The sequence below is a fragment of the Protobothrops mucrosquamatus genome, unplaced genomic scaffold (assembly GCF_001527695.2).
Source record: "Protobothrops mucrosquamatus isolate PMUCROS unplaced genomic scaffold, P.Mucros_1.0 scaffold3125, whole genome shotgun sequence".
Classification (NCBI taxonomy): domain Eukaryota; kingdom Metazoa; phylum Chordata; class Lepidosauria; order Squamata; family Viperidae; genus Protobothrops; species Protobothrops mucrosquamatus.
This window is the reverse complement of record NW_015389128.1, coordinates 72,198-87,213: the sequence shown is the minus strand read 5'-3', so window position 1 is coordinate 87,213 and position 15,016 is coordinate 72,198. Positions and strand designations below refer to the sequence as shown.

Genomic DNA, 15,016 nt, shown 5'->3' with positions numbered 1-15,016 from the left:
CTATTCAAAGAAAATATATATATATATATATATATATATATATATATATATATATATATATATATATATATATATATATATATATATATATATATATATATATATATATATATATATATATATATATTAAAAATGGTCTGCAGCGTCTTCCTTTCAACAAAATGGGTGTAATGGAAATGGTTCCACCAGATTCTTCCTGATTTCTGTTTGCTATCACAGGCTAACATGGTTCTCTGACAACAGGGGTGTCAAACTGCCGGCCTGTGGGGCGGTTGCATCATACTGAGGCCGCGCCCCCCCCAGCTCTGGCAATGCAAAAAAAGTCGCGCCACGTCACATGACGTGGCGAGTTTGACACCCGTGTCCTACGGTGATCAAGTTCAGCCATTCTGAAAAGACACCATTTTGCTGGGATTCTCTATCAAAAGCTGCATGTTATCTTTAAATTAAGCTCCTCTTTGTGTCTACAATGGTATGTGGAAGTGACCTTGGGGGATAAAAGAAAGAGATGCTGGAATCTATCCCATTCCAGTGAAAAAGGCTGTCCAGTCTCTTCTTGAAAAACCTCCAGTAATGGAGCACCCACAACTTCTGGAGGCAAGTCGTTCCACTGATTAATTTGCTCTCTCTCACTGTTAGGAAGTTTCTCCTCAGTTCTAAGTTAGATAAGATAAGATAACCTTTATTGTCGTTTTTTACTATGAGTATGCTGGCCCGCATTAATAATAATAACAATAACAACAACAACAATAAAGTTGGAAGGGACCTTGGAGGTCATCTAGTCTAATCCCCCGCTCAGGCAGGAAACCCTATATCATTTCAAACAAATGGCTGTCCAGTCTCTTCTTAAAAACTTCCAGGATTGGAGCATTCACCGCTTCTGGAGGCAGGTTGTTCCACTGGTTAATTGTTCTAACTGTCAGGAAGTTTCTCCTTAGTTCTAGGTTGCTTCTCTCCTTGATTAGTTTCCACCCATTGCTTCTTGTCCTGCCTACAGGCGCTTTGGAGAATAGCTTGACTCCCTCTTCTTTGGGGCAGCCCCTGAGATATTGGAACACTGCTATCATGTCCCCCCTCGTCCTTCTCTTCATTAAACTAAATTAAATGAAATTCTGCTGCCTGCACTCAAAATAAAGTATATATATCTACCCATACACATATGATACTCCGTTTGGGTATCCATGATAGACGCTCGCAGATACAGAACTTTTATTATACACATTAGAAAACTACAACATGACATTACTTTTGGAGACAGTCGCCATTCAAATTGAGACACGTGTCATAACGTCTTACAAGGTTTGAAATTCCTTAGTTGTTTGTTGCTCGGCGCTAAATCTGAGCTATGGGAAGGAGGTGATCAAAAACATCCCAAGGGAACTGCTTCAAAAGTTCTTGGGTGCATCTAGCGGTGTGCGGGCAAACATTGTCGTGAAACACCACACCGGATGTGGTGCCATAGAAAATCCCGCCAAATGTGAAGATAATAATAATAATAATAATAATAATAATAATAATAATAATAATAATAATAAAGTTGGAAGGGACCTCAGAGGTCATCTAGTCCAACCCCCTGCTCAGGCAGGAAACCCTATACCATTTCAGACAAATGGCTGTCCAGTCTCTTCTTAAAAACTTCCAGATGCCAAAGGAGTATGGTTAGTGAAGTCCATGGAGTATGGNGAAGGAAGGACTCACTGGAGAAGAGCCTAATGCTGGGAAAGATGGAGGGCAAGAGAAGAAGGGGACGACAGAGAAGGAGGTGGCTGGATGGAGTCACTGAAGCAGGAGGCGTGAGCTTCAATGGACTCCAGAAGATGGTAGAGGACAGGAAGGCCTGGAGGAACGTTGTCCATGGGGTCGCGATGGGTCGGACACGACTTCGCAACTAACAACAACAACAAGAGGGAAAAGGTGAATTGAAGCTGGTTGCCCCTCAACACCTCCCAAAGCTCTGAGGCCCGATTTGTGATGTTCAGCAGGAGACGAAGGGAACTGTTAAACGGAAAGTGGGCATGAATTAAAACGTCGGTGTAACTTTGTCGGTATCGCTTTTAGCTTTTGTCCTGCTCCGGGTTCTTTGTGTTGTGGCCCCAGTGCCCAACTCAGAAAAGAGCACGTCATTCTGAAGCACAAAACCAGTTGGGTGAACCCTGGGCCAGTCACTCACTCTCAGCCCTAAGAAAAAGGCAATGACAAACCCCTTTCAAAAAATGTTGCTCAGAAAATGGTGGGGGATGAATCCAGAGAGAGTCACCAGTCGCCTAAATCGGGTAGTCCACCTTGGTTCTTTTATGACTCGTGGACTTCAATTCCCAGAATTCCTGAGCCAGCTAAGCTGGCTCAGGAATTCTGGGAGTTGAAGTCCACGAGTCATAAAAGAGCCAAGGTGGACTACCCCTGGGCCCTAAATAAATAAACCTACAAGTGACTCAAAGGCCTCCAAACAATAAAAAAATACTAAAGGGTACCAAAACAACACAGGCAGTCCTAAATATGAGATTGTTGCCAGGCATCCAAATTTTGATCATATGACCACGGGGGAGGCTGCCACGGTCGCAGGTGTGAAAAAGCAGTCATAAGTCACTTTTTTGAGTGCCATTGTTAACTGGGTCACTAAATGAACTGTTATAAATCAAGGATAACCTGTTCTAGACATACAAAAATGCCAAATCTGGTCTGAACATTTGGCTGGCTGTGTGACAGACCAAAATAATAATAATGTAAAAATTCAACTCTTCATTTTTGGGGTCAGCAAGGATAAACTGAAAAGCATCTTTCAGTGGCTTGACCCATTAGAGCAGGGGTAGGCAACCTTGGCTCTTTTATGACTCTGGACTTCAACTCCCAGAATTCCTGAGCCAGCCATGCTGAGGGGAAAGGGAGAGGTTTCCAAGCTGAGCCATGCTGGCTCAGGAATTCTGGGAGTTGAAGTCCACCAGTCATAAAAGAGCCAAGGTTGCCTATCCCTGCATTAGAGCAAGCACAATGTTTTGCACATCCCTCCTTTAAAGAGGGAGATGGCTAAACTATTTGGAAGCATTTAAACAAATAGAAACCTTGAAAATCCAGAGTGAGCTGCCTGGTCTCAAATCAATCGCTTCAATTCAGATGTTTTCCTATTTTTTAATTCCTAAAATAAGGAGTCTGGTAACACCGTTGCCACTCAGCTCCGGCAATGCAAAAAAAAGTCATGACATGTCACGTGATATGGTGACTTTAACACCCGTGTCCTACACTGATAAAGTTCAGCCATTCTGAAAAGACACCATTTTGCTGGGATTCTCTATCAAAAGCTGCATGTTATCTTTAAATTAAGCTCTTGTGTGTGTCTACAATGGTATGTGGAAGTGACCTTGGGGGATAAAAGAAAGAGATGCTGGAATCTATCCCATTCCAGTGAAAAAGGCTGTCCAGTCTCTTCTTGAAAAACCTCCAGTAATGGAGCACCCACAACTTCTGGAGGCAAGTCGTTCCACTGATTAATTTGCTCTATCTCACTGTTAGGAAGTTTCTCCTCAGTTCTAAGTTAGATAAGATAACCTTTATTGTCATTTTTTACTATGAGTATGCTGGCCCACATTAATAATAATAATAATAACAATAACAACAACAACAATAACAATAAAGTTGGAAGGGACCTTGGAGGTCATCTAGTCCAGTCCCCTGCTCAGGCAGGAAACCTTATACCATTTCGGACAAATGGCTGTCCAGCCTCTTAAAAACTTCCAGTGTTGGAGCATTCACCACTTCCGGAGGCAGGTTGTTCCACTGGTTAATTGTCAGAAAGTTTCTCCTTAGTTCTAGGTTGCTTCTCTCCTTGATCAGTTTCCATCCATTGCTTCTTGTCCTGCCTTCAGGCGCTTTGGAGAATAGCTTGACTCCCTCTTCTTTGGGGCAGCCCCTGAGATACTGGAACACTGCTATCATGTCCCCCCTCGTCCTTCTCTTCATTAAACTAAATTAAATGAAATTCTGTTGCCTGCACTCAAAAGAAAGTATATATATCTACCCATACACATATGATACTTCGTTTGGGTATCCATGACAGACGCTCGCAGATACAGAACTTTTATTATACACATTAGAAAACTACAACGTGACATTACTTTTGGACACAGTCGCCATTCAAATTGAGACACGTGTCATAACGTCTTACAAGGTTTGAAATTCCTTAGTTGTTTGTTGCTCGGCGCTAAATCTGAGCTATGGGAAGGGGGTGATCAAAAACATCCCAAGGGAACTGCTTCAAAAGTTCTTGGGTGCATCTAGCGGTGTGCGGGCAAACATTGTCGTGAAACAACACCACACCGGATGTGGTGCCATAGAAAATCCCACCAAATGTGAAGATAATAATAATAGTAATAGTAATAGTAATAGTAATAGTAATAATAATAATAATAATAATAATAATAATAATAATAATAATAATAATAATAAAGTTGGAAGGGACCTCAGAGGTCATCTAGTCCAACCCCCTGCTCAGGCAGGAAACCCTATACCATTTCAGACAAATGGCTGTCCAGTCTCTTCTTAAAAACTTCCAGATGCCAAAGGAGTATGGTTAGTGAAGTCCATGGAGTATGGTTTGACTATCAATTCAACTGTGAAACATTACAAAAACTCAGCCGAGCCATCCATAACAAGCGTCGGGGCCTGATGACTTCCGATGTGGCCTTGGTTCACGACACACCCAAGAACCTTTGAAGCAGTTCCGTTGGGATATTCTTGATCTCCCCGCCCCCAGTCCAGATTTGGCATCGAGTGACTACTACTAAGGAATTTCAACCCTTGTGAGACGTTATGACATGTGCCTCAATTTAAATGGCAATTATGTCGAAAAGTAATCTAATGCTGTAGTTTTCAAATGTGTATAATAAAAGTTCTGTATGTGCGAGTGTCTGTCATGGATAACCAAATGGAAGTTTATTTCTAAATTGCCCTCTTACATAACACACATATACACTTGCTATACTACTATACCTATATATAGAGATAGATATATATGTACATATATACATATACATATATATACACAAACACACAGACATATACATATGTATACACAAAACTCACTTAACAAATTTCTCATTTATCAACAGAAATTTTGGGCTCAATTGTGGTTGTAAGTTGAGGACTACCTGTATCACACATGTTCATTAAAATGAGGCCTGACGTCAGAAGGGGCGTAAATTGTACGGAAAAAGGTTGTTTGGAGTTCACAAAAGAGAGAAACCATATCCCAATTTGTACTAACAAACTTTTTCTTATCTGGATCTAGTCTCCAGCCTGCTTATCAGTTTAGGAATGTTAAAAGCTAATAATAAACCTGAACATTATTTTAAAAGAGAGAAAATAAATCAAATTAAAATACAAAGTAATTATATTAGTTAGCAATTTGCATAAATCCACCTCGTGTGCCTCTCAGTAGACAACGCTCTACCTATTAAAAACTCTCTGAGTTAAAACCCTTACGTATATCTTAGGGTGCATCCAAGCCCTGTGCTGTGTTGGCTGGGGAATTCTGGAACTTGAAGTCCACTCATCTTAAAAAGGCTTGAAAAACACCGATTTAAAATTGAATTTTATTGAATTTAAATTGAGTTTTCTGCGGGGGCAAATTTCAAAAATATCCGCCTTTAATAATATTTTGGGAGTGATATCAAATAGTATCAGAGGCATATCATATACGCAAACATTATTTTTCCACTCGATTTCAAATTCACTGCTGCCCATTCGGGCGGCAGCCACGTGGTTGAATCACCAGCTTCCGGGTTGATCGAATGTTTAAAAAAAAGGGAAGAAGGCACTGCGCAGGCGCAAGGTCTAAGAGCCTCCCTCCCCACCCTTTCCTTCTTTCCTTCCTTTCCCGCCTTCGGACCATAGAGAGAGAGAGGCTTTCCGGATGAGGCGCGTGCGCTCCGGGATCCTCGCTTGGCCCCGCCCACTCCGGCGTCCCTCCAATAAAAGGCGGCTGGTTGACGTCAGCGTCCTCTTCCGCCCGCTCGGCCCCTGCCAACGAGACAGGGCAGCCCGAGCCGCCGCCATTGTTGCCGGTCTTTTTTTTCCTTCTTTTTTCCCCCGCCCCTGCGGAGAATCCGAAGCCATCCGCCAACATGGTGAGCCATCCGAGGCCGGGGGCGACTTGGGGGGAACCCCGGCGACCGAGGTCGAGGGAAGAGCTGGATATGGCCGGGTTTGGAACGAAGGGATAGGCCTGGGCTTGGAGGCCTGCGGGGCCGGAGGGGGCAAAGGCCGGGGCCTGGAACAGCTGCGGTTTGGAAGAGCCCGGGGGGGGGGGGGGGAACAACGCAGGACAACACGCGAGAAGCGCGGGGGGGGGAAATCTTTGTGAACGTGGCGACTCTCGAGTTACGTGGACCAGTGTAGGCTATGGATCCCATATAGAGAGACGTCTGGATGGTCCCCCTTCCCCCCCCCTTAGTGCTTCTCAATTGGGCCGGGCTGAGGATGACGGGAGTTGTAGTCCGCCAATTTAAAAAAAAAAAGCCTACTGTGGATGCTATTAAAGCATCTTGAGACCCCCACTAGGTGAAAAACGCCCTTTTCTCCATGCTGAGCATGACGGGAGTTGTAGTCCAGCGCCTCTGGAGATCAGCCAATCAAAAAATGCCTAATGTCGATGCTATTAAAGCATCTTGAGACCCAGATGAAAAATGCCCATTGGTGTGTATCTATATATATCTATATATGCAGTAGATAGATAGATAGATAGATAGATAGATAGATAGATAGATAGATAGATAGATAGATGTAGATAGATGTAGATAGATATAGAGATATACAGATAGATAGATATATAGAGGTAGGTAGATATAGAGATAGATAGGTAGATAGATAGATAGAGGTAGATAGATATAGAGATATACAGATAGATAGATATATAGAGGTAGGTAGATAGATATAGAGATAGATAGGTAGATATAGATAGATAGAGGTAGATAGATATAGAGATAGATAGATAGGTAGATAGAGGTAGATTAGAGATATATAGATAGATATATAGAGGTAGATAGATATAGAGGTAGGTAGGTAGGTAGAGGTAGATATAGAGATAGATAGATAGATAGATGTAGATAGTTGTAGATAGATATAGAGATATACATAGATATAGATATAGAGGAGTGGGTTTTTTTCTTGGTGGAGGCCTGCAATGGCTAATAATAATAATAGAGTTGGAAGGGACCTTGAAGATCTTCTAGTCCAACCCCCTGCTCAGGCAGTAAAACCCAATACCATTTCGGACCATTTTTTATTTTCGAAGCAGGAAGAAGGCTGAATGCTGTTCCCCTCCCTGATTATACAGGCAGTCCTCGACTTAACAGCCACAATGGAGGCCCCAGATTTAGGTTAAGTGAAAATTGGTCAAGTGAGTTTGTGCCTCGTTTTACGACCTTTCTTGCCACTTAGCGAATCGCTGCAGTCAAATCAGTTAGCAACCCGGTGGGTAAGGGAATCTGGCTTTCCAGCGGCTTTGCTCGTCAGAAGGTCGCGAAAAGGGATCACGTGACCCTGGGGACGCTGCGGCCGTCGTAAGTATGAGAACCGGTTGCCCAGCAGCTGAATTTTGATCACATGATCGTGGGGATGCTGCACAGGTGGTGACTTTGGAAAAAAAAACGGGTCGTAAGTCACTGTTTTTCAGTGCCCTTGTAACTTTGGACGGTCACTAAACGAATTGTCAGTTGGGGACTACCCATGTTAATTCCTTGGAAGGATTTAGATTTATTTTTCTCTGAATACTTAATATCAATGCTCAATACTTCTTCAACTTGGCCGGCTTCTGTTCTTTGATTTCTGCGCAGGGGCTGATTTATAATAATAATAAAAAAAAACTGACCTCATTGTAGGATGACTCAGTTAGATTTTTTTTTTTTTTGGTTCCCTTCTCCAGCAGTACAAGACAGGAGAGAATAAGGGGGTGATGTAACTCTCCTTAACAGCTTCCTGAAAACTGGTGGGGTGGGGGGAAATTGTCTGCTGATAACCTGTTTTATCTTGAACAAAAAAACCCTTTTGAGAGGAGGGGGGATGGCTGGTTTGCTGGTGTTGTGCCATTCAGTTCCTGTGATATATATATTTTTTAATTATTCAGCTTTAACTCATTTTGTTTGCAAGCCTCCCCTTTGGGGGTGGGTGGGGGGGTGGTTTTAATAGCTGCTGGCCTAACCTACGTGCGAAAGGGGCTGAAACAATCAAGATGTCCACAGGAGGAGAAGGACAAGGACGTGTGATGTGGCAAAACAACAAACCGGTGGCCAGCAAGGATTTGGGCCAACTCCAGCCGGGCTGCCAAAGGGAGGGGTTGCATTCGGAGAGCTGGATCGTTGTGTTTTTCCCAGCTCTTGTCTAACCTTGCCGTATTTGGTGATGGGAAGTGACTGGGGGAACGTGGTAGGATGGCACACCTGTAGCGTTAGCCCTGCTCTGGGCTGACGTTAAAAAGTGCTGACTGACGTCCTTAAAAAGTGCTGACGTCAAGCTGGGAAATATTTTCTGGCTTATCTGCATCTCCTTAATGGAATCCGCCCGGCTCTTGTGGTTTATCCCGTTTCTAGGGGGGGGGGGTCAGGGGGCATTTTGGGGGGAACCACATCAGCCATCCGGCATGGCGTCCGTAGATACCTCAATTCCTTCCCTGCCGCCTTTTGCAGAAGACAAAGCCAATTTTTCCAGAGGGTATTTCGGCTGTCCGGGCCACATTAATTCTACTACCATGTGCAAGTTTTTTTAAAGGATTTATTTGGTTCCTCCCTTTCATGCCTTTTCATCTTGCAAAGCCCCAAACCGGGGAATTTATTTAATCTTTTTCACTTTTTCTCCTGCCTTTATTTATTGTTCGTCAGTTAACTCAACGTATGGCGAACGTACCTAATGTTCCTCCCTCCCTCCTGTTGTTCCCCTCAACGACAACCCTGTGAGGTAGAGAGGGCTGAGGGAAAGGGGCTGGACCAAAGTTCGCCCAAGCTGGCTTTCTTAGAACTCACAGACCCCTGCTTAAAAATTGAATAAATTGCCTGTTTTGGTCATTTGTACTTCAGGGTAACAAAAACCCCGGTTTAAAAAAAAATCCAATAAATTTGACTTTTCTGATGACTTGCGTAGGCAGTCTTCCTTTAGTGACCGTTTGAAGGTACAGTGGCATTGGAAAAAGTGACTTATGACCAATTTTTCACACGAGGGTGGTAGCATCCCCAAAGTCAGGTGATCAAAATTCAGACACCTGTGCAATTGACTCATACTTACGATGGTTGCACTGTCCCGGGGTCACAGGATCCCCTTTTGCGACCTTCTGACAAAGTCAATGGGGAAGTCAGATTGGCTTAACGACGGAGTTTGATTAACAGCTACGGTGATTCACTTAACTGTGGCAGGAAAAGGCCGTTAAATGGGGCAAGCTCCCTTAACAGAATGTTTCACTTGGCAACAGACATTTTGCGCTCAACTCTTTCTTTCTTTCTTTCTTTCTTTCTTTCTTTCTTTCTTTCTTTCTTTCTTTCTTTCTTTCTTTCTTTCTTTCTGTATTTACCCCCTCTTTCTATCATCCATCATCTCTATCTACTATCATCTATCTATATCTGTCTATCTTACCTATCTCCATCTATCTTATCTATCTCTATCTGTCTATTTACCTCCTCTATCATCCATCATCTCTATCTACTCCCTATCTATCTATCTATCTATCTATCTATCTATCCCCTCTATCATCCATCCTATCTATCTATCCCCTCTATCATCCATCATCTCTATCTACTATCTATCTATCTATCCCCTCTATCATCCATCATCTCTATCTACTCCCTATCTATCTATCTATCTATCTATCTATCTATCTATCTATCTATCTATCTATCTATCTATCTATCTATCTATCTATCTATCTCCTCTATCATCCATTCTATCTATCTATCCCCTCTATCATCCATCATCTCTATCTATCTATCTATCCCCTCTATCATCCATCATCTCTATCTACTCCCTATCTATCTATCCATCCATCTATCTATCCCCTCTATCATCCATCATCTCTATCTACTCCTTATTCTATCATATCTATCTGTCTATCTTTATCTCCATCTACCTATCTATCTACCTCTATTTACCCCCTCTCTATATCATCCATCTCTATCTACTCCCTATCATCTATCATATCTATCTGTCTATCTTATCTATCTCCATTCATCTCTATATCCATCTCCATCCATATCTGTCTGTCTATCTGTCTATCTATCTATCTATCTATCTATCTATCTATCTATCTATCTATCTATCTATCTATCTCTATTTACCCCCTCTATCATCCATCATGTCTATCTGTCTATCTAATCTATCTCCATCCATATCTATCTATCTCTATCTTATGAGAGTTGCTGTTGGCATATTGCCTTGCTTGCTTTTTGTGATTGTGTCCTGGTGTTTCCAGGCCTCTCTTTTAGAGCCTTTCTAAGCCAGCTCAGGATTTTCTGGTCTGCTGCTGACCGTGCTTTGTTTGCTTCCTTACCTTCTGAATTTTGTTCTTATTGTAGCATTTTGGGCTGGGTGAATAATCAATCGGCTGAAAGGGTCTCGGTCCCTGGGAGGCAGGCAAAGTGTAAATGATTGCCATTGCCACCTTTGCAGGTGAAAATAGGACTCTGGAAAAAGTGCAGAGAAGAGCAGCGAAGAGGATTAGGGAACTGGAGGCTAAAACATAGGAAGAACGGTTGCAGGAATTGATTTTGTTTAGTCTGGAGAAAAGAATTAGGTGACAACAATAGTGTTCTAATATTTGAGGGGCTGCCCGAAGAAGAGGGGGGGGGTGTAAAGCTGTTCTCCAAAGCGCCTGAAGGCAGGACAAGAAGCAACGGATGGAAACTAATCAAGGAGAGAAGCAACCTAGAACTAAGGAAGTATTTCCTGACTGTGAACAATTAACCAGTGGAACTCCTTGCCTCCAGAAGCGGTGAATGCTCCAACACTGGAAGTTTTTAAGAAGAGACTGGACAGCCATTTGTCCGAAATGGTATAGGGTTTCCTGCCTGAGCGGGGGATTGGACTAGATGACCTCCAAGGTCCCTTCCAACTCTGTTATTCTGTTAATTCAGATAGATAGATAGATAGATAGATAGATAGATAGATAGATAGATAGATAGATAGATAGATAGATAGATGATAGATAGATGATAGATAGATGATAGATAGATATAGATAGATAGATAGATAGATAGATAGATAGATAGATAGATAGATAGATAGATAGATAGATATGAATAGAAGGAGGGAAGGAAGGAAGGAGGGAAAAAGAAAGGGAAGAAAAGAAGGTAGGTAGGTCTAGGGTTTCCTGCCTGAGCAGGGGGTTGGGCTAGTAGACCTCCAAGGTTCCTTCCAACATTATTATTATTATCATCACCATCATAATCATCCTACAATTAAGTTCCCGATAGAACAATCAGTGGAACAACATGCCTCCAGAAGTGGTGGGTGCTCCATCACTGGAGGTTTTTAAGAAGAGACTGGACAGCCATTTGTCTGGAATGGCCTCGGGTCTCCTGCTTGAGCAATGGGGGGTGAACTAGAAGACCTCCAAGCGTCCCTTCCGACTCTCGTTATTTTGTTCTGGTGGGGTTTCCCTCTCCTTTCGGAAGGAAACTCTTACTGGTCCAACACCAGGCCTCTTCCCTCTCCTCTTTTCCAGGTGAACTTCACAGTAGACCAGATCCGAGCCATCATGGACAAGAAAGCCAACATCCGGAACATGTCGGTGATTGCCCACGTGGATCATGGGAAATCCACGCTGACCGACTCGCTGGTATGCAAAGCCGGCATTATCGCCTCGTCCCGCGCCGGTGAGACCCGCTTCACCGACACGAGGAAAGATGAGCAAGAGAGATGCATCACCATCAAGTCGACGTAAGTCCTTGGGGGACTTTTTTGGGGTACCTGGTTCAACAGTAGTAACTGACAGGGACCTCGGAGTCCTAGTGGACAATCCCTTAAATAGGAGCCAGCCGTGTGCTGCAGCTGCCAAAAAAGCCAACACAGTGCTGGGCTGCATTAACAGAGGGATAGAATCAAGATCACGTGAAGTATTAATACCACTTTACAAGGCCTTGGTAAGGCCACACTTGGAATCCTGCATCCAGTTTTGGTCCTGACGATGTAAAAAGATGTTGAGACTCTAGAAAGTGCAGAGAAGAGCAACAAAGATGATCAGGGGACTGGAGGCTAAAACATATAAGGAACGGTTGCTGGAATTGGGGATGTCTAGCTTAATGAAGAGAAGGACGAGGGGGGACAGGATAGCAGTGTTCCAGTATTTGAGGGGCTGCCCCAAAGAAGAGGGAGTCAAACTCTTCTCCAAAGCCCCTGAAGGCAGGATGAGAAGCAACGGATGGAAACTAACCCAGGAGAGAAGCAACCTGGAACTAAGAAGAAACTTCCTGACAGTGAGAACAATTAACCAGTGGAACAACCTGCCTCCAGAAGGGGTGAATGCTCCAACACTGGAAGTTTTTAAGGAGAGACTGGACAGCCATTTGTCCAAAATGGTATAGGGTTTCCTGCCTGAGCAGGGGGTTGGACTACATGACCTCCAAGGTCCCTTCCAACTTTACTATTATATTATTATTATTATTATTATTATTATTATTATTATTATTATTATTATTATTATTATTATTATTATTATTATTATTATTATTATTATTATTACACCTCCTCTTCCCCTTTCCTGTTCCCTCCCTTAATCCCCTATTTTTATTTTTTTGTATTTTATATTTTATATGTTAAATAATAACATGATAAAAAAAAGAAGCAGCCCTAGGTCCTTTTGTGATTCTGGTTGTATGTGTGTGTGTGTGTGTGTGTGTGTGGGGAACCATGAAGTAGTCCTTGACTTAACGGACCACTTAACGTGTTAAGTGGATTCCCTCTCCCCCCCTCCCGGTTTTATAACTTTTCTTGCCACATTTGTTCAGCAAGAATCACTGCAGCTGTTAAATTACAGTGGGTTCTCGACTCAACAAGAGTTGGTTTAGTGACTGTTCAAGGTTACAATGGCACTGGAAAATGTGACTTTTTTTCACAGCTGCGACCTTTGCAGCATCCCCATGATCGGGTGATCAAAATTCAGATGCCTGGCAACCTGGTTCACACTTAACGACCGTTGTTGTGTCCCAAGGTCACGTGATTCTCCCCTTTTGCGACCTTCCGACAAGCAAGGTCAGTGGGGGAATCAGTTTCACTTAACAACCGGGTCACTAACCGATCAGCTGCAGTGACTCACTTAACAGCTGTGGCAAGAAAAGTCATAAAAATGGGGCAAAAACTCACTTAACAGGTTTCTTGCGTACATTTGGGGCTCCAAGCGAAATTCGCTTCACAAATGTCTCACTTAAAGGCATAAATTTGGGGCTCCGTTGCGGTTGTAAGCCGAGGACCACCTGTAGTTACATTGTTAAGTGAATCTGGCTTCTTCCCCCGTTGACTTTGCTTGTCAGAAGGTCACAAAAGGGGATCACGTGATCCTGGGATGCTGCGACCGTCGTAAATATGAGCCAGTTGCCGAGTGTCCGAATTTTGATCACGGGACGCTGTGAAAAATGAACTTTTTCAAGTTCCGTTGTAACTTTGAGCGGTCACTAAACGAACGGTCGTTAAGTCGAGGACTCGCTGTATTATGTCACCTTCTCCTGCCTCTTCCCCCAGGGCCATTTCCCTCTTCTACGAGCTTTCGGAGAACGACTTGGCCTTCATCAAGCAGAGCAAAGATGGCTGCGGCTTCCTGATCAACCTCATCGACTCCCCCGGCCACGTGGATTTTTCTTCAGAAGTTACAGCTGCCCTACGGGTCACCGACGGTGCCTTGGTTGTTGTGGATTGTGTGTCCGGTGAGAAACGGGCTCCCACCCCTTTGCAGACCCTGGGCTTTGCGGGTTGGTGTGTCCGGTGGGTGGTGCTAAAGCTCTGTATAGTTCAGGGGTGTCCAAGCTTTAGCAACTTTTAAGATTTGCGGACTTCGGCTCCCAGGATTCTAAATTCCCGCTTTAAGACTTGCAGATTTCAAATCCACAAGACTTTAAGACTCGTGGGCTTCATTTCCCAGGATTCTAAATTCCCACTTTAAGACTGTGGACTTCAAATCCACAAGACTTTAAGACTCGTGGGCTTCATCTCCCAGGATTCTAAATTCCCACTTTGAGACTTGAGGGCTTCAAATCCACAAGACTTTAAGACTTGTGGGCTTCATCTCCCAGGATTCTAAATTCCCACTTTAAGACTTGTGGGCTTCAAATCCACAAGACATTAAGACTTGTGGGCTTCAACTCCCAGGATTTTAAATTCCCGCTTTAAGACTTGAGGGCTTCAAATACACAAGACTTTAAGACTTGTGGGCTTCAAATTCCAGGATTCTAAATTCCCACTTTAAGACTTGTGGGCTTCATCTCCCAGGATTCTAAATTCCCACTTTAAGACTGGTGGACTTCAAATACACAAGACTTTTAAGACTTGCAGACTTGAACTCTTAAGAATTCTGGGAATTGAAGTCCACACAGGTCTTAAAATTGCCAAGGTTGGACACCCCTAATGTAGAATGTTCCTATTCTCTGCGTGACTCTACCACACTTGCTGGAAGTGACAACACTTATGGAGGGCTATCTGAGCTGCCTCTTCTTCCTCTCCAGGGGTCTGCGTCCAGACCGAGACTGTCTTGCGCCAGGCTATCGCTGAGAGGATCAAGCCCGTGTTGATGATGAACAAGATGGACCGGGCTCTGCTGGAGCTGCAACTGCAGCCTGAGGAGCTGTACCAGACCTTCCAGCGCATTGTGGAGAACGTCAACGTCATCATCTCCACCTACGGGGAAGGCGAGACCGGCCCCATGGGCAACATCATGGTAAGGGTTGCAAACGAGCAGCGACGTTCTAAAGAAAATATGAATTGACATGTTGATTTTGGAAAGCCAACATAAGTTTTTTCCAGGGCTGTGGAGTCGGTAGATAAATGTTCCGACTCC

At 43.5% G+C, this 15,016-nt stretch overlaps 1 protein-coding gene across 1 annotated transcript in view; it reads left to right on the top strand.

Annotated features, from left to right (window-relative positions):
* Nucleotides 1-6,070: 6,070 nt before the first annotated feature.
* Nucleotides 6,071-15,016, top strand: part of EEF2 (eukaryotic translation elongation factor 2) — a 25,513-nt gene continuing 16,567 nt past the window's right edge. The window contains exons 1-4 of the mRNA XM_015826422.2: nucleotides 6,071-6,119; nucleotides 11,696-11,910; nucleotides 13,708-13,889; nucleotides 14,685-14,896. Of these exons, the coding sequence (XP_015681908.1) occupies nucleotides 6,117-6,119; nucleotides 11,696-11,910; nucleotides 13,708-13,889; nucleotides 14,685-14,896 (612 nt within the window). The 5' untranslated portion in view covers nucleotides 6,071-6,116. The remainder of the gene's footprint in view (nucleotides 6,120-11,695; nucleotides 11,911-13,707; nucleotides 13,890-14,684; nucleotides 14,897-15,016) is intronic.